The sequence below is a fragment of the Barbus barbus genome, assembly GCF_936440315.1.
Source record: "Barbus barbus genome assembly, chromosome: 35".
NCBI lineage: Eukaryota > Metazoa > Chordata > Actinopteri > Cypriniformes > Cyprinidae > Barbus > Barbus barbus.
This window is the reverse complement of record NC_136763.1, coordinates 27,997,855-28,024,119: the sequence shown is the minus strand read 5'-3', so window position 1 is coordinate 28,024,119 and position 26,265 is coordinate 27,997,855. Positions and strand designations below refer to the sequence as shown.

The window sequence follows — 26,265 nt, the reverse complement described above, 5'->3', positions numbered from 1 at the left end:
CATCACTGACTGCATCTGAATTAAACGACTGAGTCAGTGGTTTACATTTGATTGACATTAATACCACCAAACTAGTGCTTCTAAACATCTGTGCAGACAGAATAATTGTATATTTGACTGCATTCTTAAATTCAGTGCTTCAAACTATATTTTGACAATTTTTCTGAAACAAAAAAATCTAAATATTAGTCATGCTTTTTATGACAAATACAGAAAACGTTTAACCTGCGGTGAAGCGCCTCCTTGCACAGATAACTTCACTTTTGACGAGTTCTAGCTCTAGTCAGAGCCCATCTTTAGTATTGTAGCAGGGTTTGAGGATTGAATGTACGAGTGATTCCTGTCCTCCTGAGACTCTAATCAAGCAACTGTTTCAAAATCACACAGGTCACTCGTCACTAAAGAGTTTATTACACTCGCTCCAGTGTCACTCAACAATACACTTCAGAAAACAGAATATAATAATCCATAATCAGATTCAAGAGTAAACCAGACGAGAGAATTCAGTACTATGATATCAGTTTAGAGTCCAAAATGAAGTAACTAGTATCCAAATGCTCCTAAAATATTGATGGGTCCATTCACTGGCGACAAAATCAATGCTCATCATTTTAACCACAGCCATATTGCATGATGCCCAAACGTTATAAAGTTATGAATACGTGTTATCTGAACTAAGTGCAACGATGACTATTTATTTCATTTTTTTCCACCTAACAGTATTTCTGTAATACACTTCATACACTACTGGAGTGCATTTGAAAATGTGCCAGAGAGATTTCAGTTCCCATCATACATTCGTCTTTGGACATGACGTAAACAAATCTGGCAAAATCCCAATGCAGGTCAGGAGGATGCAGCAGCCTACAGAGACCTTACAGGTGCTTTAGTAGAGTCACGTGTGCTCAGCTGTGGACACACATGTATTGGCCAGATGTTGGAGGTGGATCAGTGTTCTGCAGATGAGCTGCTCGTCTCTCCGGCTCCGGACAGCTGCATGAAGAGCTCTCCCAGCTCACTGACCTCGTCCTCGTCCGCCGGCGTCCCGCGGTGCTCGCGCTCCTCGATGAAGTCCCACAGACGCACTGAGCTCAGGAACTGAGAGACAGACAGAGAGCAGCAGCTTGCATTCCTACAGAGCTAGCCCATATCCATATCCCACCATACAGTAATATATGAAGTGCACGATACCATACATATTGTGATATTAACAGAAAAAAGACAATGAAGAATTGGAAAAAAAAGAAAAGAAAATTGTGTACATTTTAAAGTTAAATGATTCTAATGCACTTTGAGTCAAAATGAAGAGCTCCACCCCATGATCTAAACTAAGAAAACTTGACTTGTAGCTGAACTTTAAAGGGGACTCGACACTCTTTATTTGTGATATACTGTCTCAATCTAAATTACATTCACACTGCTGTTAGAAGCCAAACAAATTAAATAATAATAATAATAATAATAACAGCAATGACAGTACCCAGCAAACAGAACGTCCCCCTAACGTTAGTTTTTGGTTCCCATTTGGTTATTTATTTGGGAACCAAATTCTAACATTAGGTGAACATTCTTTTTAGGTTATTTTTTTCTTGGTGATCATAAAATAATGTTCTCAGAACGTTGCATGGTGGTTATTAAATAACTTCTAGAGAACGTTCCCTAATGGTTAGTTTTAGGTTATTTTGCAACCATAAAATAACGTTCTCAGAACGTTGCATGGTGGTTATTAAATAACTTATAGAGAACGTTCCCTAATGGTTAGTTTTAGGTTATTTTGCAACCATAAAATAACGTTCTCAGAACGTTGCAGGGTGGTTATTTTATATTGAGTGTGTGTGTGTGTGTGTGTGTGTTACCCGCACGTTCCCCTCTGCGCTCATCTGTTTGCGGGGTTTGTCTGCTTCTGCTCGTGTCCCGTCGGCGTATGCATGCATGTAGAAGCACTTTCCTCCAAACGGACACGTTCCTCTTCCCTGATCGAAGTATTTACAGGGCTTCTTACTGCCAATACAGAAACACATTCAAGCAGATGATGATAAATCCTACGAATACAGAACACACACGTTTGAACCACAATGTCAAAGAAATCTGTCCGCATCCTGTAGATATGATATAGAGGCAAATAAATAAATCAATAAACGGATAGATGGATGAAAACAGCTCCCAGCTACTGGTCTGAGTGCAGATCAAAGGCAGATGAAAGGCTGCTAACAGACAGCATTATGGAAAGACTCCAAGCATTCAACCTTTAGCCTCATATTCTATTCATTTCTGATTGAACAGTGCAGCTGCTCTTTAAAGTAAAGCAGAGCAGACCGTCCCGTGATCTAGGAGGCTTTAGTGAAGACTAAAGGAGGGATGAGGAGAGGGAACCAGAATGCAGAATTTAATCAATCAGAACTGGCCAAAAATCATTGCATTATCATATCACCAGGTTCTTATTATGGTTAACTCAAACAATAAAAAAAGTTGCATAACCTTTACATTAAAAAAACATACACACACACACACACATACATTTATATACACACATATATATACAGTCATGGCCAAAAATATCTGCACCCTTGGTAAATATGATCAAAGAAGGCTGTGAAAATTAATCTGCATTGTTAATCCTGTTGATCGTTTATTTAAAAAAAAAAATCACAAAAATCTAACCTTTCATTGGATGATAAGAATTTAAAATGGGGGGAAATATCATTATGAAATAAATGTTTTTCTCTAATACACATTGGCCACAATTATTGGCACCCCCAGAAATTCTTGTGAGGAAAATATCTCTGAAGTATACTCCCATTCATATTCACAATGTTGAGCACTCCAGGGTGATTATGAACATGAAATTATCCAGCCATGGCTTCCTGTTTCACAGAAATATAAATAGGAGGGAAAACAAAGCCCAAATTCCCTTAATCATCCATCACAATGAGAAAAAACAAATAATATATTTCTGATGTGCAGCAAAAGATAATTGAGCTTCACAAATTAGTGAAGTGGCTTTAAGAAAAGAGCTAGAGCAGTAAAAATTCCCATTTCCACCATCAGGGCAATAATTAAGAATTTCCAATCAACAGAAAATGTAATGAAACTGCCTGGAAGAGGACTTGTGTTTATATCGTCCTAATGCACGGTGAGAAGGAGAGTTTGAGTGGCTAAAGACTCTTCAAGGATCACAGCTGGAGAATTGCAGAAAATAGTTGAGTCTCGGGGTCAGAAAACCTTAAAAAAAAATGGTCAAACAGCCCCTACATCAGCACATGTTGTTTGGGAGGATTTCAAGAAAAATTCTCCTAGCTCTTCCAAAAACAATCTCCAGCATATTCAGTTATCAGACAGGACTGGAACTTCAAATGGGACTGGCTTCTATGGTCAGATGAAACTAAAAAATGAGCTTTTTAGCAGCAAACACTCAAGATGGGTTTGGTGAACACAGGGATAAAAAGTACCCCATGTGTACAATGAAATATACTGCTGTATTTGTGATGTTGTGGGCCTATATTTCTGCTGGAGGTCCTGGACATCTTGTTCAGACACATGGCATCATGGATTCTATCAAATACCAACAGATAAAAAATCAATAAGTGACTGACTCTATTAGAAATCTTATAATGGGCCATGTTTGGATCTTCCAACCGTACAATAATCCAAACACAAACCTCAAAAACAACACAAAAATGGGTGACTGAGCACAAAACCAAGCTTCTGCTGGCCATTCCAGTCCTCTGACCTGAACCCTGTAGAAAATGAGTGAGGTGAACTGAAGAGAAGAAGCACCAACATGGAGCTGGGAATCTAAAGGATCTGGAGTGATTCTGGATGAAGGAATGGTCTCTGATCTCTTGTCAGGTGTTCTCTAACCTCATCAGGCATTATAGGAGAACATTTAGAGCTGTTAAACTGGCAAATGGAGGTTTCAAAAAGTATTGAATAAAAGGGTGCCGTTAATTTTGTCCAACATGTATTTGAGAAAAACATTTATTTCATAATGATATTTCCCCCCATTTTAAATTCTTATTATCCAATGAATTTTCACAGCCTTCTTTAATCATATTTACCAAGGGTTCCGATATTTTTGGCCATGACTGTATATTGTATTAATGTACATATGTTATGTATACATATATAAGAAAATTTCAGATGGCACTTAGAGGCTTTTGCATCTGAACTCTTCATATATATATATATATATATATATACACACATTTTGTTCTTTGATTAACATTGATGGCTCAAGCTCCAGTCGGACACTTTAAGACAATATACTGACACGCATCGGATTTTCTCCCAACTGTTCTCGTCCACTTAAAACAAAAGTGAAGACTCTCATAACCGGCCATTTTGACACATTGTGTGTGTATTTTCTGGCATATTTTTGTGTGTTATTTCGACGCGCCCGAAGCTCAAAGTGTACTTTGCTTGTCTGTTTTGGAGCATGCCGCCGCGCAGGCACACGCGCGCACACACATTTCAGCCTGGGGAACAGCAGATTGTACTTTCAACGTTTTACTATCAAATATGTCCTGCAATGTAGCAACAGTAAAGACAGCATTTTATAACAATCACTGATTGAGCTGATTCAGATGTTACGTTTTGGTTCGGAGGAACGAATCCGCGCCGCTATGAAGGGAAGGGAGTTGTGCTAGAAGAAATGCGGCTATAATCCTTGGAAGCCAAAATCGAAAAAAAAACCCAAAAATACTTAGCTTAATATAACAGCCACAGGCCTAAAGTGTGAGCAGATGTTTGAATAGTTGGTTCTCTCCTCTATCATAATTAAACAGGACTTTCATGTTGCGTGTGCTGAAGCTCCTCCGCGTGAGCGCGATCTGGCTTCTGAATTGCGCATAGCAAAAATGCATCATAGACAAATGTTTGAATATTATTGCACATAAAAACAGCTGGCGACATATATATATATATATATAGAGAGAGAGAGAGAGAGAGAGAGAGAATAAATGTATGTGTGTTTTCTTAATTTCTCCAATACCGACAGAAGTACCGATAACGTCAGAGCTTATCGATACTCCGGTCTTTCATAATTTAGCCCCGAGACCGATTTAATACCGAGTTTCGGTACCCATCCCTATATCTATCTATCTATCTATCTATCTATCTATCTATCTATCTATCTATCTATCTATCTATCTATCTATATATATATATACATACAGCTGAAGTCAAAACTATACATGCACCTTTCAGAATTTGCTAAATGTTAATTATTTTACCAAAATAAGAGGGATCATACAAAATGCATATTGTTTATTTAGTACTGACCTGAATAAGATATTTCACATAAAAGATGTTTACATATAGTCCACAAGAGAAAATAATAGTTGAATTTATAAAAATGAGCCCGTTAAAATTTATTGGCCCACTGGGACCTGGTTTCCGGAACTAATGCTTCTCGTGACAGCCCCTTCCTGGCAGATTCCACAGAGGAAGGATCTAGTGACTAAGAGACAGGGTGGAGGTTCTAGGTAACCTACCTCAAGAGACAGTAGACACCAACACTTTGGTGCGAGCACCGTCTACAAGACACGCTTACGTCTTGAAGTGGTACCCGTTTGTCGAGCGGTGTTCATCTCTCCGAGAAGACCCCTGGAGATGCCCAGTCAGAGTCGTGCTTTCCTTTCTACAGCAGGGGTTGGAGCTAAAGCTGTCTCCCTTCACCCTTATAGACTATGTTGCTGCGAGTGCTGCTAACCATGACCCTGTGGAAGGGAATTCGGTAGGGAAGCATGACCTGGTCATCAGGTTCCTTAGGGGGCAAGAAGGTTTAATCCTCCTCGGCCTCCCTCTATACCCTTGGGACCTGTCTCTAGTGCTCAGAGCACTACAGCAGGGCCCATTTGAGCCTTTGCACTCAGTCGAGCTGAAGTTTCTGTTAATGAAAATTCTGCTCCTGGGTTCATTGGTCTCCATCAAGAGGGTAGGAGACCAGCACGCATTTTCGGTCGATAAATCGTGCCTAGAGTTTAGGCCAGATGGCTCCCAGGTGAATCTGAGGCCCGGACCCGGCAATGTGCCCAAGGTTCACACTTCTCCCTACAGGGATCATGTGCTGAACAAGCAAGCGCTGCCCCCGGAGGAGGCAGACCCAGCCCTAGCTTTGTTCTGTCCCGTCCGAGCCTTGAGATGGTACATGGACCAGACACAAAGCTTCAGGACCTCAGATCAGCCCTTTGTCTGTTACGGAGGCCGGCAGAAGGGGAATGCTGTCTCCAAGCAGAGCATGGTCCACTGGATAGTGGATGCCATCACACTGGCCTATCAGGCACAGTGTGTGCCCTGCCCGTGCCATGCCCTGCCCTACTAGAAGTGTTGCATTCTCCTGGGAGCTGGCTTGTGGTGCCTCGATGACATATTTGTAGAGCTGCGAGCTGGGCGACCCTCAACAAGTTCGCTAGATTCTATAACCTTCGTACTGAGATGGTACCCTCCTGTGCTCTCACCTCAAACGGGTAGAAGCACCGAGAGGCCCTGGCTAGTGTCGGCTTGTGACGTGTCAGACTGAAAGGGAATGTCTCAGTTACGTATGTAACCCTAGTTCCCTGAAGGAGGAAACGGAGAGGTCACGTCCTGTCGCCATGGCTGTTGTACCACCGCTGAACGGCCGGGTCACCGGCTCGGCTCTTCAGCGAAAACCTGAGCATGCGTTGGACCTGCTGCCTAATAATACTCGTGCTGTGATCAGCTGCAGCTGAAGGCAATCATCGCATGTGCATTGGCTCGTTTAGTTACACTCAAAGTAGATTGGTCTCTCTAAATGAGATCCTAATTCATTGGTCATACCGGCGTGACGTCCCCGTTCCCTCCTTCAGGGAATGAGGGTTACATACGTAACCAAGACCTTTTCAATTGGTTTAATGAAGTACTGAAAAAACAAACACTGACGTTAAAACAAGAAAACTAAACTAAAATAAGAGAAATAATCTTGTAAAATAAAATATAATTGCATCTCAATGATACTAAAATGACACTGCGAATTACTGACTGTGTTTGTAACACACATAAAAATTAAAACACCATTCTGGTGTAAAATATGCTAATTTTATAAAAATAACAAATGAATCCCGCAGGAATCCAGTTTCTTTTGGAGCCCCGTGTGTATTGCCAATTATTTCGCTGCCTTGCAACAATGGAAGTGGGTTTCGTACGCACCTGACTCCAGACTTGAACTCCTCGATGAGCCGATTCTTCTCCTCCTGGTCTTCCACCCAGTACATGCTAGGAATGACGAACTCGGACACCACGCGGCACTCAGGGCAGGACCTGCACACAATCACAGTTACCTCAGAGCGTTTGAGACAGCAAGGCTAACATCAGTGCAGCTCTAGACTCACTTGCGGATCTGGTTCTGGAACTGCTCGGCGCAGCGCCACTGCCGGATGCAGCTCAAGCAGTACGTGTGGCAGCAGCTGGAGAGGATGCCAAAGCGCCGCTCGGACGGAGACGCCTTCTCATACACCACATCCAGACAGATCTTACACTGCTTGTCCTGACTCTGTTGCGCCGCAAACGCTCTCTCCATGTCCAGCTCAAAGGCCATCATGCACATCTGAGCACAGACAACAATAGCATCACATACTCTTCCTCACAAAGGAGTGCAACAGATTCTTAGTATGAATATTTCTAATTCAATTTACTAAATTAATTTTTAAATAATGAGTTGAATCAAATGCAACTAGTTCAGAGATGAATCACAATCTTGCAAAATTTGTCAAAAAGTCAAAAAAGTATAAAAATTGCAAAAAAGCTGCAAGCATAGTGAAATTTATGAGAATGAACTATGACATCTATATACAGCTGAAGTCAACTGGATATATATTTATATACACACATATATACAGGGTAAATGTAGCTATTAAGCTCACCAAAATCTACATTGAGACAGTTTTAGTGCACAAGATATTGGTTTCAGTACAAAACGTTAATAAAATATTAATCTCTCACACAAAAATATTCAATTTTATTTTAAATGACAAAAGCATTTCAATTAAGATTAAGATATACATAATTAAACTCAGAAAGTCTGGCTGTGCTTAATGGGTACACTTTTGTGTTCTTTAAGCACATCCGTTCCCATTAAACTCACATCATGTTGTATTAAAAATTATTGTTTATTTTAAGGACAATTTTTAAAGAATAATTGTAAAAATATATTTTTTGAAGGTACAAAGTCAATCACAAAAAAACAAACAAAAAAAAACAGAACACTAAAATAAAGCAACAAGGCATTCAAGTCGATCAGTTATTTATTGATAATGAAGTGTCATTAAAGCACACTGCAACATCTAGACTACTCCACGTTCAGCTAAGTAACATTCAAAAATCAAATAAAACATTTCATTCATGGGGATGAACACAGAAACTAGCCTCATTATGAAGCCTCTTATTAAATGGATGTCAACTCATCTACAGTCTATTACAGTCTATTTACCGGCAAAAAAACGTTCATTTAATTTATCTTTTAATTAATAAATTAAAAAAACTTTAATATTACAATTAAAATATTGAAGGCATATTTTATGACTATTCCTTAAAAATAAGGTTTTAATCATTTTAGTAGGCTATTACGTACATTCTACTGAATAGGAATATATTTCTGCCGCAATGTCTACAATTGAAGCCCGAACTTTTATTTTGACGGGTTGCCGCTAATGCCTTTACTTTTCTGTGTGTATATGACATGAGGATAGTTTTACTCAAATGAAATGGTCAAATGCTTATGAACTGACTCTCAGAGCAGTTCTGGAGATCATTTAGTGAGTCGACAGACGCTAATATCACCGCAAGCCTCACGCACGCTTCTGTATGCGTAGCAAACAAATCCGGTTCCTAAGATAATGGCAGGGGAACACTGTACACGTTCAATGTGGAAGAGCTTAAGGAGAGCATACTCCGCTTAATTGGAGCAGCAACAAGTTTTCATAAATTTTATGTAATATTTTGTTCAAATTACAGGATGTGCGCTAAGTAAATAGTCTAGGTCATGTATTAAATTCATACATATTTTAATATGAACAACAATTATTAACAATATCTATTAAATAATACTTTTTATTATTGATGTCACACTGAAACAGTGTGATTTTCATAGTAGAGCACCCTTTAAGATCACCTTACATTAAAATATAATCTTTAAAAATTACAGCACTGTAAAACCACAGACCAGCAATAAACTATATGTATAATATTATGGATGTAAAAGCACAAGCCAGTAATGTCTGTGCAGTATTATATTAGCGTAGCACACAATCTTATCCAGCTAGTCAGATAACTGTGTTCTGTAGCATCTGTTGCTAAAACTATCTTTTGGATCTAATGGAATTATTTCCCACATCCAAGTTCCAGGTTATAATATGCAAAAATCTGAACATTAATCTCTTAATTTTACAATAAGTAGTGCAATTTAACCAAAATAAAGGCTTAAACGTCTAAAAAAAACACATTTAAGGATCTCCTCTTTTGGTGAAAGTTTCAGACAGCTTTCTAAATGGCTGCTAGACAGTGTGAACACATGGAGACTCGTATCTCAGCGTGTGATGATCTGATTGACTTCAAATTATAGGAGGTATATAGTAACAAACACATCAATTGGTTAAGATATCAAGTAGGATAATAAATAATTTTTTCTTTTTATAATCTGATCTCAAAAATGGAAGTGTGCTAAATGGGTACGTGAGCTTAATAGGTACGTTTACCCTATACACACACACATATATATTTTCTTTTTTTTTCTCATCAGACCAAGTATTTTAGAGAAGAAAGAACAGAACTCAGTCAATCACCTTCTCATGCGCTGCTCTTTGTTCAGGGTTGTGCGGATGCAGAACCTGTAGGCGGCATATTTCACACAGATCACCATGGAGATATGGGCAGCTGTCACCGTAGTGACAGTGTCCCGTCGCTAGGTAAGGGCAGAGCTGCTGGTAGTCTGGATGCAGGCTGGCACCGGGCGAGCTCTGCAGCCCGCAGCGGGTGGCCTCCAGATAGGAGTGAGGCTTGCTGTCGCTGCTGTAGTCCCAGCAGTCACTCGGTCTGCTGTCAGAGCCCAGCGCTGAAACACACCAACACAGCATCAGCTCACAGTCATCTCAGCGCTGTGGCTGTCATATAAAGTCATGCATTGTATCTGACACCTTTGTCTCTGAAAACCAAAGGCTTGCTTGTCTGTTTGCTGGTGTTGGGCGGGGATCCGGGGCCTGGCGCTGATGCTCCTACACTGCTGCTTCTGTTCTGCTGTTCCGTCGATGATCCTCCACCACGACCAGGAGCTCTGACGTGATCATACCTGTCAGAAAACACAGCACACTGCACTAAACCACTGACACATCAACACAGTGCACTAAACCACTGACACATCAACACAGTGCACTAAACCACTGACACATCAACACAGTGCACTAAACCACATCCTGACATCAGCTCACTGCACTAAACCACATCAGCACACTGCACTAAACCACTGACACATCAGCCCACTGCACTAAACCACTGACACATCAGCACACTGCACTAAACCACATCAGCACACTGCACTAAACCACTGACACATCAGCACACTGCACTAAACCACTGACACATGCTAGATATTTGTTTCGCGTGTGTGGGGTGGCGGCGATGCGTCAGCAAGCCTCTTTAATGCGAACACACACACACACTCTCACATGTGCACAGACACACAGACACACACACACATACACACACACACTCTCACATGTGCACACACACAGACACACACTCTCACATGTGCACAGACACACAGACACACACACACATACACACACACACACACGCATGTGCACACACACACTATCACGCGCACACACACACACTCTCACATACGCTCTCACGCGCACACACACACTCTCACATACGCACACACACACACACTCTCACATGCGCACACACACACACTCTCACATGCGCACACACAGACACACTCTCACATGCGCACACACAGACACACTCTCACATGCGCACCCACAGACACACACACTCTCACACACACACACACACACTCACACACAGACACACACACACACATGCACACACACTCTCTCACATGCGCACACACAGACACACACACACACACACACTCACATGCGCGCACACACACAGACGCACACAGACAGACACACAGACAGACACACACACTCTCACATGTGCACACACACACACACACACACTCTCACATGCGCACACACACACACTCACATGCGCGCACACACACACACACACTCTCACACACGCACACACACACACATGCGCACACACACACTCACAAGCGCGCACACACACACACACACACACACTCACATGCGCACACACACAGACGAACACACACAGACACACACACACACTCTCACATGTGCACACACACACACACACACGCACACACACACACACTCTCACATGTGCACACACACACACACACACTCTCACGTACACACACACACACACACTCTCACGTACACACACACACACACACTCTCACGTACACACACACACACACACACACACACTCTCACGTACACGTACACACACACACACACACACACTCTCACGTACACGTACACACACACACACACACACACACTCACGTACACACACACACACACACACACTCTCACGTACACGTACACACACACACACACACACACACACACACACTCACGTACACACACACACACACACACACACACACACACACACACACACACTCTCACGTACACACACACACACACACACACTCTCACGTACACACACACACACACACACACACTCTCACGTACACGTACACACACACACACACACACACACACACACACACACACTCACGTACACACACACACACACACACTCTCTCACATGTGCACACACACACGTATTTTAAATGAAAATGCATCAATCCTTTTTTGTCAGGTTTACTCTTTAAATTAAAACATGGATGAAAAATTGTGTGATACTCATTAACAGTAATATTTTAATAATTATATTATTGTTACTATTAATTTGAAAAGTACATTCTGCTGTGCAATGGTATTTTATTTCTGCCATAATTTCAAGTTAGAATAAACTTTTATTTTGAACGGTTTTAGTGAAGACCTTTCAGTTTCTCTTTGTTCAATAAACTATATTTTTATTATCATCATCATTAGCATTATTACTATTACTAGTACTATCATTACTTTAAGTACATTCTATTGTGCATTAATAAGTCAAGTCAGGTCAAGTCAAGTCACCTTTACTTATATAGCGCTTTTTACAATGCAAATTGTGTCAAAGCACTGCACAATATTAAAAAAAAAAAGGAAAATAAAGTGTCAATAAGTTTAAATAGTGTCTGTGCAATAAGTTCGGCGATATCGCTGGAAATGAAGTGTCCCCAACTGAGCAAGCCAGAGGAACCAAAACTCCATCAGAGACAGAATGGAGAAAAAACCTTGGGAGAAACCAGGCTGTATATCAGGAAATAATAACATATTTCTGTTATAATCCTTTATATTTTATAAATTATAATAGTTATAGTACACTATTCTTTGTAATTACAATTTATTCCTAATTAAAAAAATAAATAAATAAATCAGAATTTCACCATCAACAATTTACATATTTAATATAATTTGTGCATAATTTCTAATCTTCTAAGAGCAGATTCCCCGACACCAGGCATGAGAGAGAACAAAGAAACGAATAGAAATGTTTGATTCAAGTAGAACTCTTTCAGAGGAGGTCCTTCTGTGTCAACCCGGCTCAAACTGTTCATATATATACTCTCTCTGAAGAAAGCAAACATGCATAGTGCGGAAACACAAAATATTAAATGTCGTGGATGAATATTGACTGAGTAATCCACTATTTAGTAGAGGGGGGGGCAAAAGTGTTCATTTTCACCTGAGATTCAGAGCCAGATTACAGGAGGATAAAAATGACCTCAGAAAGATAGCAGCATCATAATAACCGCAGAAGCACTCATGTGCAAGCTGTATGCATCATAACTCACCTGCATCGGTCTCCATAAGCACACACTCCTCTCTGGTAATATTTACAGATAGTTGAAGGCTTGCTGGTGGCCAGATCATGAGAGAACAGGCACCTGCTGCCCTCCCGACAGACCCCGTGGAGGAAGTACCTGCAGACAAACACACCTGATCTGACACACTACCTATTATTATACCCTGCATATGACACGTGCATGTCTGTAAGCGCCGAAGAAGGACAGCGGAGATGGTTTCCTGCTGAAATATGACTGTTTATTAATTGTATATGAAGCATGAAGGTGCTATCTGCGGTCGCACACGAGTCAGTTCAGAAGCACTTATCAATGATCTTCGACGGTTTGTGCTTCTCTTTACCTGCAGGTCACTTGTTTCGTTGACATGTCTCATCCGGCAGCGAACGTGATGTTTTCTGTAAATGTTACCGAGTCCACGGTTTTGTGCAGCCTGAGAATATCACCGGCTACATCTCCGCGACGCCGAGCATTGCTTCCGCGAATCGGTTCTTTCGAACGGTTCTTCTTCTTCTTCTTGGGTTTCGACGGCGGCTGGCAACCAACGAAAATAGGTGCATTACCGCCACCTTCTGCTCCGGAGTGTGGAACAGATTCTGTTCATCAATCCCGTCTCTCTAATAAAATCATAGAAAGCTTTGTTTACTTCACTTGCCTATTTTATTAATACCTTAAAATGTAGATCCTGAATTCTATTTTTCCTTAATTGTTCTATCATTCTTCCTCTTTCTTGCTCATACTTCCTACAATCAATAAATACATGAGGTCTTGTTTCTTCAACATTACAGTACTCACATAATCCATTTGGATGCTTCCCTAATATTTTAAGATTGCCATTTAAATTTGAATGCCCTAATAGTATTCTGTTAAAGATGACCCCCTCTTTCCTTGACTTTCCTATACACTTTATATTTTGATTTACTTTATTTATTAAACTATAAAGGAATCTGCCCTTTTCCCCATTGTTCCACTTAACTAACGCCATTCTTTATTCACTTTATTCCAGATTAAAACCTTAATCTCTGATTTACTTCATGAATTTGTATCTCTATTGTTTCTCTCCGTAACGCTTGCTTTGCTAATTTATCCACTTCTTCATTCCCTTTATTCCTACGTGTGCTGGGACCCAAATAAACCTGACTAATGTATTACTTTGAACAATCATTGAGTGAACTTGTAGAATACTAAAGAGAATATCTTGGTGACTTGATTTAAAAGATCTCTAACTCTTTAGGACTGTAACTGAGTGCAAATGAAAACATTCCCAGGTCTGTGTTCCTCTCTCCACTGCAATGCCGACAGCATTCCTATCATTTCTACCGTATAAACTGACCAATGATGAGGAGTTCGCTTTACTCCACTGATCCCCTGGTGGCCGCTGTTCTGGACTAAAGTTATTTGATGTTCTGGATCTTTTGATCCATCTGTATACACGTGTATATACTGAGAGTATTGCTTTCTGGTATATATTAAAAACACAGATGCCAGGTCAGCTTCTCTTTCTGTTTTCTAACCTCTAACAGATGCAGATCTACTTGAGGCGTTACATATATCCATGGTTCGTTTTCCTGAAGAACAACTGTTGGGCTCATCTTGATGTTATTTACTTGTATTTGTTCTGCATATGTTTTACTGCTCCACCCAAAGCTTGTTCTACATCCTTCATTCTGCACCACCAGTTTTGTATTCTGCACCACCAGTTTTGTAGGATGATCATCTTTATGCCCCTGGAGATTCGCCCAGTAATTGACTGTTAATTGTTTCCTGGCATCTCTCCTACCAAGACTTGTACCGCTGGTATAGGTGTAGTCTTTACTGCTCCACAACACTGTCTCATCGCTTGAGCTTCAATTTGATTTAGTTTATCTAACTGGTTTTTTGACGCCGATCCATAACAACCATAGTCAAACACTGACCGGATCAGTGCTATATAAATTATTTTAAAGAAGAAAAACTTGCCCCCCATCCCACTCCACTTACACATCTCATGATGTTTATCACCTTCTGGCTTTCTTATTGGTATTATTATTGCTTCTTTCCAAACTTTAGGAAGTCTTCCGTCCTCATACTCTATATAACTCTAAAAGGCCCTATCCTTCAGATGTCTCATCATTATATATCCGACCTGCTCCTTACCTGGAGATGAACATTTTTTATTTGTATTATAAATAGCTCTCATCACTTCACCTCTGTTGATTGGGAAGTTAATTGGCTGGTCTTCCATTCCCCTATTCCTTACCAATTCTTCTCTTTGTTATTTCTCTCCTCCTCTTATCTTCCTCACTTAAGTTCCCTGACCCATGTATTTTTGCAAATGTTTTTACTAGCATTGCTGCTTTGTCTTTATCTGTTACCTATTTGTCCTTCTGACTCCAACACTGGATAATCCCACTCTTTCTTAATACCGTTCATTCTCTTGATCATATTCCACACTTCCCTATACTGGAGTTGTTCTTCCAATTCCACTACAAAACTCTCGCCAACGTCCTCTTTTAGCTTGCCTGATAGTTTTCCTCACAACTGCTTGAGCTTTTTAGAATACAATTAGATGCTTATAATTATGTGTCCTCTTAAGAAGTTTAAAAGCCTTGTTTCTGTCTCTCACAGCTTTACTGGTCTGTCCACCAAGGAACAGCTTTTCTTGTCATATTTCCTTTGCTCTTTGTTATTGATTCTGATGCTGCCTCTAATATTGCTGCACACACTTTTCCGTTAAAGATGTCAATATCTTGATTTGAATCAATTGCATCCATTTTTTCCTCACACATTTCCTCAAATTTATCCCAATTTGCTTTTTCAAATATCCATTTTCCTCCTCTTTGCGTTACAGCTCAATATTCAATGTTATAACTATTGGGTAGTGATCACTCCAATGCTTCCCAATTCCACTTACTGGCCAGATTACTCGAAACTAGAGTTAAGTCCAATACTGACCCCCTTCCCTTACAAACATCTATCCTTTTTTTTTCTTTTTCGATCGGTTCGTTTCTTACCTCTGGTTCAGAACTGACTCGTTTACACCCCGTGAGTGAGCACGGAATCGGTTCTTCTGATTCACTACAGACTCTATTGTGAAAAGAGTCGGAAACAAAATAGCGACGGAACCAGACAACTGACCTGGAATCAGCTGTGATGAGCGATAAATAATAAACAAACAAGTATCGTGAAGTGGGAAATTGTCTTCATAATGAAACGGATAGATATTCGTAAGTATTTTAATGTAATATTTGTCTTAATGCATGCTTGCTGGAGCGGGTTTGAACAAAGTGACGTCACCAGTGATCTGAGATCAGCTTCAGAGATGAATTCATACAAAAAAAAAAAGAGATGAATTCATACTAAAATCATTCACAGCTCTGTAAGTTATTTTTTATTTTTAAGTTTATGGCTATTCCCCCAGAATGCTCTTTTTGTGCATATGAACATGAATCAGTGCTTTATTAGTTCTTTACCTGTGCTTCAGTATCATTTTGACTGATATTTGTACATGCTTTAATAAGCTCATTGATATCATGGAAGAAAGGGTCCTTGGCTCTGCTCTTTAATAATGCTGTTCAAATCTTCTGCCACATTGTATTGTATTTTGCTCTGAATGAAAAAGTCCCAGTGTAAAGGAAAAATAAACAAAAGTTCAAACATTTGAAATCAGAGGATTAATCGATCATTATTCATTATTATTTATTATTGTGTTCATCAGTGAACAGAGATAGGATGTTTAGATGAGGCTCCTAAAGTCAAAACAAGAAGTGAAACATATTTAGTTTTGTTATATTTATTTATTATTATTATTTTATTTAGTTAATAATGTATTTGTACATATTTATTGTTTATGTATAGTTTGTTTATTCTCACTGTCAAATCCAATTGTCAAATGTTTTGTGTTGTAATCTCAAATGTTATTAAAGAAAGAAAGAAAGAAAGAAAGAAAGAAAGAAAGAAAGAAATGAGGTCAGGGAGGGAGGAATAGAGGGAAGAGATAATAATATCCAGGCTTGTGTTTGGACACACTGGACTAAATGAAACGCTGTTCAAGACACAGGGGAATGTGATTTCTGTGGGCAGGTAGAGACAGTAGAACATGTTATTGTCAGAAAGATGACATTTGATCCAAAAATTAGGAGAGGTGAAAATATGATTTGATTTAGCAGATATTTTGCGAAAAGAGTCAAAAGATATGTGTTATAATTTATTATTTCAACATCTTAGAGAAACTAATGTAAGTGGGAGGATATAAAAGTGAGGCATTCTGGTCCCGACTCCATACCAGGTGATGGTGGTAATGAGTCAGTTAACCCTAGAAGAAGAAGATCAGCCTCAGGTAACACCACCTCAACACTCATGGAGAAAACTCTGATCAAATACAGACACTGTGGAAGAAGCCTGTGCAGTTTTTCATGCCCAGAGCTCCAGTGTCCAGTCTGTCATCAGCGTCTCTCGTTTGGGCTTCTGGACGCACCTGTCGCTCTGCCCTGCCCCTTCAGAAGTGGACACACTGTCCCATGTGCTTTTCTGATAGCATCTGCTCACGGACCGGCACATCTCGGGTGAGTTTATGCCTCAGGGTTTTATTTGTTCTAAACATTTATTCAGCAAGGACGCTTTAAACTGACCAAAAAGGCATTTCTAATGTTACTAAATATTTATATTTCAGTAAATACTGCTCTTTTGAACTTTCTATTCATCTGTGAATCCTGAAAAATAAAATGTATCACGGTTTCCACAAAAATATTGTGCAGCACAACTGTGTTCAACATAGATAATAATCAGAAATGTTTGTAGAGCAGTAAATCAGTATATTATAATGATTTCTGAAGATCATGTGACACTGAAGACTGGAGTAATGATGCTGGAAATACAGCTTTGATCACTGAAATACATTACACTTTAACACATATTCACAGAGAAAACAGCTGATTTACATTAGAATAATATTTCTCAATATTACTGTATTTTTTTATTAAAAATGCAGCTTTGATGAACAGAAAAGACTGTATATTATTGTTCTAACACTATTCTGTCTTTTTATGTATTTATTCTGCAGAGAATGGCATGACACAGATTCATGTAGGACTGTCAAATGCAGAAGGTGCATCCCACTGTAATTATTGTGCTGTCTGATGTTTTGCTGTGTTTCAGCAGTGCTTGTGTTGTAGGTCTGGTGTATAACTACACCCTGTCAGGGGTCCGGAGAGACGAGCGTGGCTGGGAGCGCTGTGTGCGTGTGCAGCTCTGCCCTGCGTGGAGACAGGAGAGCAGGGAATCATGGGACGGAGAGCTGGAGCAGTTCTCCGCTCTGCACAGTACAGCTACAGCTCATCAGATGCACTTTAGATAATCATCAGCACACACTCCTGGGGGGAAATAAAAGGGCCAAGCCAAAAATGGCTAGATATTTAGCTTTTAATGGTGCTCAGTTGACCATTTTATCCACTGGTCAGGAGGTCAGATGTGATGTTGTTTGTTCACCGGCAGGTTTGCTGAGGAGAGGGAGTTTGGATCGTGCTGTTATGGCTTCGCTCAGACCTTCATAAACCACATGCGCTCGCTGGATGGGAAAGAGTCTCTGAGCCGAGACGAGTTCACAGCATCTCACGTTCTGCCCAGAATGAAGACCGTGTCTCTGTACATCAGCATCTATCGTGAAATATTACAACATGGATTTTACATCGCTGATACTCCGCATGCCGTGTGCTTTCTTCATAAAACACTATCATCGTGTCAAATCAACCAAATTTCAGAAACTTCCCTGGCTCAAATTTTTCATTTTGTCAACATTTTTGCTGAAGAAAGATAAACATGTATAGTGATGAAAGCCAAAATATTAAATGTCATGGATGTATATTTTCTGAGTAATGCACTATTTTGTGTGTGGGGGTGGGGGGGGTGGAGGGGGGGTCAAATTTATTACCTGAGATTCAAAGCCATTGCTGGGTCTATTAGTGAAATCTGTTGACTTTAGCAATCTTTGATGCATTATATGTCAGTGGTGATTGTTCAATAATGGGGAAACACACTTTCAAGTTTTTGTTTTTCTCCAAAGTTTGCATGCCTGTAACTCAAGAAGTATTACAGATATCTTAATGCCCTTTTAGATTTTGGGTCTTAAAAAACTTTACTTTTCGCATCTTCATTTTTAAGGTTTTTTATGGTTCTATTCCAGTAATATAGGGCTCCTGGGTCCAATATTTCAATATGGATCCAGGAGTAAATCGTTCAATGTACACATTTTCAGTGCTCGAAAACCAAATGTGGGTCATTTTGCGTTCAGCTGATACTTCTAGGAATGTCTGAAGAACAAATAATGTTGAAACTAGACATGCATCTTGTTTTCCTCCTATCAAAACAATTGCATTGAACATCTGTCTGAGTTCCATAAATATTCTGACTCCAAAGTTTGTGTGTATAACTTACAATGTATTTATGATTTTATCATATTTGTATCATTCAGTCCCAGAGATATGGTGATCTCAATGCAGCTCCATGTCCAGATTGTTGAATATTGCCCATTGTTGAAAAACAAATGTTGGTCACTTTGCATACAGCTGCTGTGTATTTAAAGCAGAATGTCTGAAGAATAAATAATGGTGAAAGTAGAATTGTAGCTTGTTTACCTCTATTAAAATAATTACATAGAACATACCTGTCTGAGAGCTAAAAATGCACTGAAATGGTCAAGCTGAGGCACACCAGCTTGCTCTCAGTAGTTTATTCATAACTTTCTGAATTTTTTAGTTTCAGGGATATTTGGAAGATGGGATTTTTTGAATGAGTTTTTTATTGTTATAACGTAAAGCATAGTCACGGATTAAGTAATATCCACTGGGGGGCATATTTGTCAGAATCACTGATATTAGCTCAAACTTTGAAACATTTAAGGTCTCTCACACTTGAAATAATTACCACTGAGTAAATGGGATCCTGGGTAATTCACACTGCTCATGCTTGGAGTTCATGAATAATCCTGGTTATTTATAATCTGACGTGTCGCACTGCACATTCCTAAACCCTGGGTTAATGTTATTATTTGCATATTTGCAGTGTCACTCAGTCATAACTAGATAAATTTGCATGGGTTGGATTCAATCATTTGGACATGGAGCTGCGTTGAGATCCCAATATCTCAGGGACTAATTTATACAGGGCCTTAAAATGTAAGATTCCAAAAGAAAGGTTTACTAACAACCAGAATCTAAAATCATATAAAGGTATCTTTAATATTTCTTGAGTTACAGACATGCAGACTTCAGAATAATGTCATTTAGACAGGTATGTTCTGTGCAATTGTCTTGATAGAAGGAAACATTATACATTTCTACTTTCAACATTATTTATTCTTCAGACATTGTTCTTGAAATATAATAAGTATCAGCTTAATGTAAAGTGACACACATTTGGTTTTTGACCACTGAAAATGTGTACAATTAAACATTTAGTCTTGGAGTCACATTGAGATTCCAGTATCTCTGTAACTGAACCATACAGGGCCTTAAAAATGAAGATGCCAAAAGGAAAGTTTGTTAAAACCTAAAATCTGAAAGGGCGTTAAGATTTATTAAATACTTCAGGCATGCAAATTTGGGAGAAAAAACTAGGAAAGTGCTTTTTCAGATTTTTGAACGGTCACTGTTGGTATAATGCAACAAAGATTGCAAGTCAACACATTTGACTAATGGACCTACCAATCTCTGTGTAAAAATAACATAATGCTGCCATCTTTCTGAGGTCATTTTTATCCTCCTGTAATCTGCCTCTGAATATCAGATGAAAATTGCCATTTTGACCCCCCTCTACTAAACGGAGGATTACTCAGGAAATCTATAATATTTAATATTTTGGCTTTCCTCACTATACATGTTTATCTTTGTTCAGAAAAAACTATTGACAAAATAACAAATTTGAGGCAGGGACCTCTGGTTGAGTGACACAGAATGACCCTACAGACCTGCAGTAAATACACTTTCAGAAAAAGCACAAAAGCTGTCACTAGAACTCTTTCAAAAGATACTAATATTCTGCCTTTAAAAGAATTATTCACCCAAAACTGAAAATGTGCTGTTGATTTACTCACCCTCAGGCCATTCAAGATGTAGGTGACTCTTTTCTTCGGTGGTACAGTAAAGTGGCTGCCATCACTCTGAGAGTCAAAAAAGCACACACACACACAACACAAGCTCTATAAGCTACCGGTGGCTCCTGATGATATATTGAGGTCTTATGAAGAGAAACGATCGGTCTGTGAACGAAACTGAATATTTGAAACAATTTACGGCTCAGCTCTTAAATTAAGCTCATGAATTATTGGCCAGGCTGTATTCTGCTGTCTGTGGCGTGATGTGTTTACAGGATTCATTTACCTCATGACACACGAGTGGATCAGTTACTCGAGACAGGTTGCAAACATGTAAATACAGGTTTTGAACAAAGACATGGTTTTGAGTTGCAGTGACACACGTATCAAGTCAGAGAAACATATTTTCAACTTATTACAATACAATGCAATAAAATACAAATGTTATTTCTATAGCACATTTAAAACTGCCGTTGACCAAAGTGCTTTCCAGCATCATCAGAGATCCACAGATGGGGAAGATTGAATATGCATTGGAAGAGGGATCCATAATCGAGGAGCAGGCCATCATTGTGTTTTAGGACATGAAGAATCATCTGAATCAAAGATCTCATGTTTCTTGTATTTTGATAAGGACTCAAACTGGGGTAATTCTCTCTCTTCTTTGTGCGAGTCAAAAGTCTGGCTAATTGAAGATGAGATTACTGACCCTGTGAAACATACAGAATTACAGTAATCGGTGTGTGATGATACAAACGCATGAATAATAGTCTCCAGGTCCTTAAAAGAGATAATTGATTTCAGTTCAGAAATAATTCTGAGTTGATGTGCCTTATGGATCACACTGCATAAAACGTTATTGCTAAGCACCAATAAAACAGGATCATGCATCTGTATGTTTGATTTGTGTGTGTCTGTTGGTGGAGAATATGTGAGAGTTCAATCAGATGAATCAGTCACACAGAGGCCTGTGAGCGCTGATGAACATTAATGAAGCTGCAAGCAGATCCTTCTGTTCCACAGGTGTAGTGTTAGCTGAAACCGGATCGGTTCACAAACACAGCAGCTGCTCTCTGGACTCGGTCAGACCGGCCGGTCTCTGCTCTCCAGATGGATCAGAAGAGCGTCATCAAGCTCAGTCACTGTGACAAGGACATCTACTGCTTCTTCGTGCCGGATCAGTGTCCCGAGTGCGGCGTGAGCTTCAGCGGGAAGCGGCTGGAGGAAGCACCGGTCAGTGTACCGAACCCCTTCAGTAACGGACACAAAGAACCCTGCGCTTTCCTGGTGGCCTCCACAGAGGACGGAGCGCTCAGGTAAGACCTCCAGACCTGACCGAGAAGACACGAGCTTGTGTGAGCATTACACTGAGATGTGATGTGACTCGTGTTCCTGGTGTTTGCAGGGACTTTGATGGCAGTTCTGATCTGCACACAGGAATCACCAACACAAACGGTACTGAACACTGACAAACACATCAGTCATTATAACAGGAGAATAATGTGAGAGCAACTGTAAGTTACATGAAGTAAAATATATTTTTGTAAGATAATAGCTACATGCAGTTTCACAGTTATTTATTTATTCGCTTTTTAACATCAAGGCTATATTCATGCGATCTCAGAATAAAGTACACAAGGTACACAGTTAACAAAAAGATCTACACTAGACACACATTATAAAATACGATACACTTTTAAACACATCTCTGAATAAAACTGCTGTATTTACATTAAAAACAGTACAATCTAATAAAATATGCTTCATAGTCATTTTAGTTTTATTAATAAATATCCATGTGTATGTCTTGTATGAGCTAAAAGACACTGTAAAAACAACTTGGTCATACCTAGATTTAAAATGAGTACAAAAAAATTTCGTACACTAATTTATTTAATATATATTAAAATATACTAATTTATTTAACGATTTATTGAATATAGGTAGCTTATTTTCGTTCACGTTTATATATAAAGCACATTTAAAAACAACAGCAAGCGCTGTACACTTTATAAACATTATTAAACAACATAACAGGAACAACAAATGAATAAAAACGCATAGGATACAATTAAAAGCATGCAAGATAAACCATAAACGACTATGAAAGCCCAGTATGCTCAGGAAACACCAGTCTAAAGAGAATAAACAGGTCTTCAGTCTCCATCCCATCTGCCACATCATTAATATAAGAGTTGATCACAGGGTTGACTTTACTTTCACAGTAAATGCTAAAATGTTTTTGTAAGAAATATGAGGGAGCTTTTAATTTACAGCAGACGTGTTTCCAGAAGTCCGTGTAGTTGATATAGATATAGTTTCTGATGCCGTCCTGTGACTGATGCCTGAAACTGTCTCTGTGTATTAAAGCCACTTTCTAATATCCACTGAGGTTTTACAGTCATTTGAACAGATTCGGTTTTGCCATAGTGCATGCATTTCTTTAGTTTTCTCATAATCTGGGTTACTATAATTAACTAACACTGAAACTAAACTTAACCCCCTAAAGTTACTTGAAATAAAACAAGTGTTAACTGAAAGAAAATATTGAAAGCTTTTTATTTTAGCTAGTTGCAAAGGTAATATTTAAATTTAGTTTAACTCGATGTACTAAAATAGCTCAAACTGAATTAAAAATAAATCTAGACCTATTTAAAAAAGTAAACACTACAAAATCACTAAAACATTCAAATGAAAACAGACAATATAAAAACTAAAACTGATTCCAAATATTAATAAAGACTGTAAAACTAGTTCAGTTACACTAAAAACACGGCTTATAACTGACATGTAAACATTAAACGGTGAAACAATTGCACTTTAAGCATTTTGCAGTTAAAAAGTAACAGAATATGAGCTGCAGAACCATTCATGACTCAAAGGCCACAATGTGCTTGTTTTTGTCACTTAAATGTGCTAAATCTGTCTTTAATGAAGGAGTGGTGTACAGTTACACGAGGCGGGGTGTTCAGAGAGAGCACGAGGGCTGGGAGCGCTGTGTCTGCGTCCCGCTGGTCCAGCCGGATATGTTCAGTCTGATGAGTCAGTGGGATCAGTATCTGGAGAAGTTCTCCTCCGCTCAGACCTGGGACCCGGCCTGGCAAAGGTGCACCAGTACATCACCTCAATCAAAACCGCCGTTAACTTTTTGTTTTGTTTGTCGCCCTCATAGTTCATTAAAGGTTTGTACTGTAAATATGCTCAACTCTTAAAGGTGGGATATATTTTTCTAAAGAAAGAGTGCATGTCTTATCTTTTTGATTTTAAAATAATTGAAGGAAACAAACTATTTATAGTTATCTGTTGAATATTTTGAACAATTGAAATCAAAGCTTGCGTGAAGTTTCCTGAAAAAAAGAAAACAACTTTCACTTTTTGCAAACAATATATGGGGGAAGTCGTGGCCTAATGGTTAGAGAGTCGGACTTGTAATCGAAAGGTTGCGAGTTCGAGCCCCCGGCCGGCAGGAATTGTAGGTGGGGGGAGTGAATATCCAGCGCTCTCTCCACCCTCAATACCACGACTGAGGTGCCCTTGAGCAAGGCACCGAACCCCCAACTGCTCCCCGGGCGCTGCAGCATGGCTGCCCACTGCTCCGGGTGTGTGTGTGTGTGTGTGTGTGTGTGTGTGTGTGTGTGTGTGTGTGTGTGTGTGTGTGTGTGTGTGTGTGTGTGTGTGTGTGTGTGTGTGTGTGTGTGTGTGCATTTGTTCACTACTCACTGCTGTGTGTGTGCACTTGGATGGGTTAAACGCAGAGCACCAATTTCGAGTATGGGTCACCATACTTGACAATACGTCACGACTTTACTTTTTTTTACTTTTAAATGAATATTGCCATGTCAAAAGTAGAAAATAACCAGCATCTCTTGCAAACAAAATGCATTTGAAATATTGTCACGCAAAAATGAGAAACAAATATATAGCGCTGACTACACACATGGCAATATGTTTTAAGGGGAACATATTAATAGGATTAAAGTGTCCCTGTTATGGATTTTTGAAGATGATCTTTCATGCAGTGTGTAACACAGTGAATAAAAACATCCTGCAAAGTTTTAAATCTGAAAGTGCTCCGTGTATAAAGTTATTGTCTCTCAGAAGAAAGAGTTGACTCTGAATCATTGAAACGAGTCGTTTTTAAAACCAATCCCAAGCCGTTTCAGGTTGAAGTCAACATGACACATTAGCATATTCCCGCACACTTGTTGGTCTGAATGAAAATGCAGATTCATTCTTTGCCACTAGGTGCCGCTTTTGGAGCGGTTTCCCCGGTAACGCTGTACACAAAGCAGCACTGCCTCACAAACACTGCTTTAACGACCAATCACCGCTGATTAGCGTCACGCAGAGGAGGGGCTTGGAAAAATTAATCATTGAGCAAATCGTTTGGGAGTCGTTGAGCAAGTAAGGTAAAAATAAATGCATATTATAAGACAATGAAAGTGTTTTTTGACCTTTCATAACCTATTTTAAATAAGCGAAATGGGAAAATCAGGTCGGTTAGAGGTTCGGTTTCGATTTCTTTACGATTAATCGTCCAGCCCTACACCAACCGCTGAATAAAAGTGAAGAAACCTGCCGTTCTGATAAATGACATCCAGAGGTTATCAGGTGTCCAAATGCTTTCTGGATCAGTGTTTCTCTTTGTTTGTTTTTCAGCTTTAACGAGGAAAGCCACAACTGCTACAGCTACTCGCTGATGTTCATCAACTGTGTTCTGGCCACGCAGTCGAAGCGAGCGCTGAGTAAAGAGGAATTCACACGCTCCTTCGTGCTTCCTCGGATCAAACGAGCTTCCAAGTACATGATGCTGTGTCATCAGATTTCCCAGAACCACTTCTACATCGTCGACAGTCCCCGCAGAAACTCAGGCGAGGGTCCGAGTGAGGAGGAGGACAGCAAGAACCTCGTCTGACTCTCCTCTGTTCCTCACACATCTTGTATCAAGGTGAATGAATCATTCTGAATGTACCTGTCTCTCTGTACTCTGATGGACTGAAATGCCACCTTTGTAAAACTTTTCAGATGTTTTGCTTTACATCTCTGTCCCTGCAGCACAAAAGCAGTCATGAGTAACACAGGTATATTTGTAGCAATAACCAACAATACATTGTATGGATCAAAATTATACATTTCTCTTTTATGACAAAAATCATTAGGATATTAAGATCAT

The 26,265-nt window shown here is 39.5% G+C and overlaps 2 protein-coding genes and 1 pseudogene across 4 annotated transcripts; 2 read left to right on the top strand and 1 right to left on the bottom strand.

Annotated features, from left to right (window-relative positions):
• Positions 1-391: 391 nt before the first annotated feature.
• On the bottom strand, positions 392-16,054 carry LOC306855383 (E3 ubiquitin-protein ligase makorin-2-like). 2 transcript variants are annotated; one of them, XM_079394056.1, is made up of 9 exons: positions 16,018-16,054; positions 13,368-13,641; positions 13,016-13,144; positions 10,149-10,300; positions 9,798-10,066; positions 7,350-7,564; positions 7,168-7,278; positions 1,857-2,001; positions 392-1,098 (listed from the first exon to the last, which is right to left on the bottom strand). In XM_079394056.1, the coding sequence occupies exons 2-9, from the start codon at positions 13,391-13,393 to the stop codon at positions 949-951; spliced, it is 1,197 nt and encodes a 398-aa protein (XP_079250182.1). In that variant the 5' UTR covers positions 13,394-13,641; positions 16,018-16,054; the 3' UTR covers positions 392-948. The 2 variants fall into 2 exon arrangements, with proteins under 2 accessions (XP_079250182.1, XP_079250183.1); XM_079394057.1 differs by lacking the exon at positions 16,018-16,054 and having other exon boundaries at positions 1,863-2,001; positions 13,368-13,541.
• Positions 16,055-17,362: 1,308 nt separating this feature from the next.
• LOC306855116 (MKRN2 opposite strand protein-like) lies at positions 17,363-19,612 on the top strand (annotated as a pseudogene). Its single transcript has 4 exons — positions 17,363-17,568; positions 18,066-18,110; positions 18,178-18,351; positions 18,481-19,612. The product of its transcript is annotated as an MKRN2 opposite strand protein-like (transcript).
• Positions 19,613-22,202: 2,590 nt separating this feature from the next.
• Positions 22,203-26,007, top strand: LOC306855115 (MKRN2 opposite strand protein-like; the record flags this gene model as incomplete). Its single annotated transcript, XM_079393565.1, has 4 exons — positions 22,203-22,408; positions 22,498-22,547; positions 24,030-24,198; positions 25,752-26,007. 4 exons carry the CDS (start codon positions 22,203-22,205, stop codon positions 26,005-26,007), a joined length of 681 nt encoding a protein of 226 aa, XP_079249691.1.
• Between the last annotated feature and the right edge of the window lie 258 nt (positions 26,008-26,265).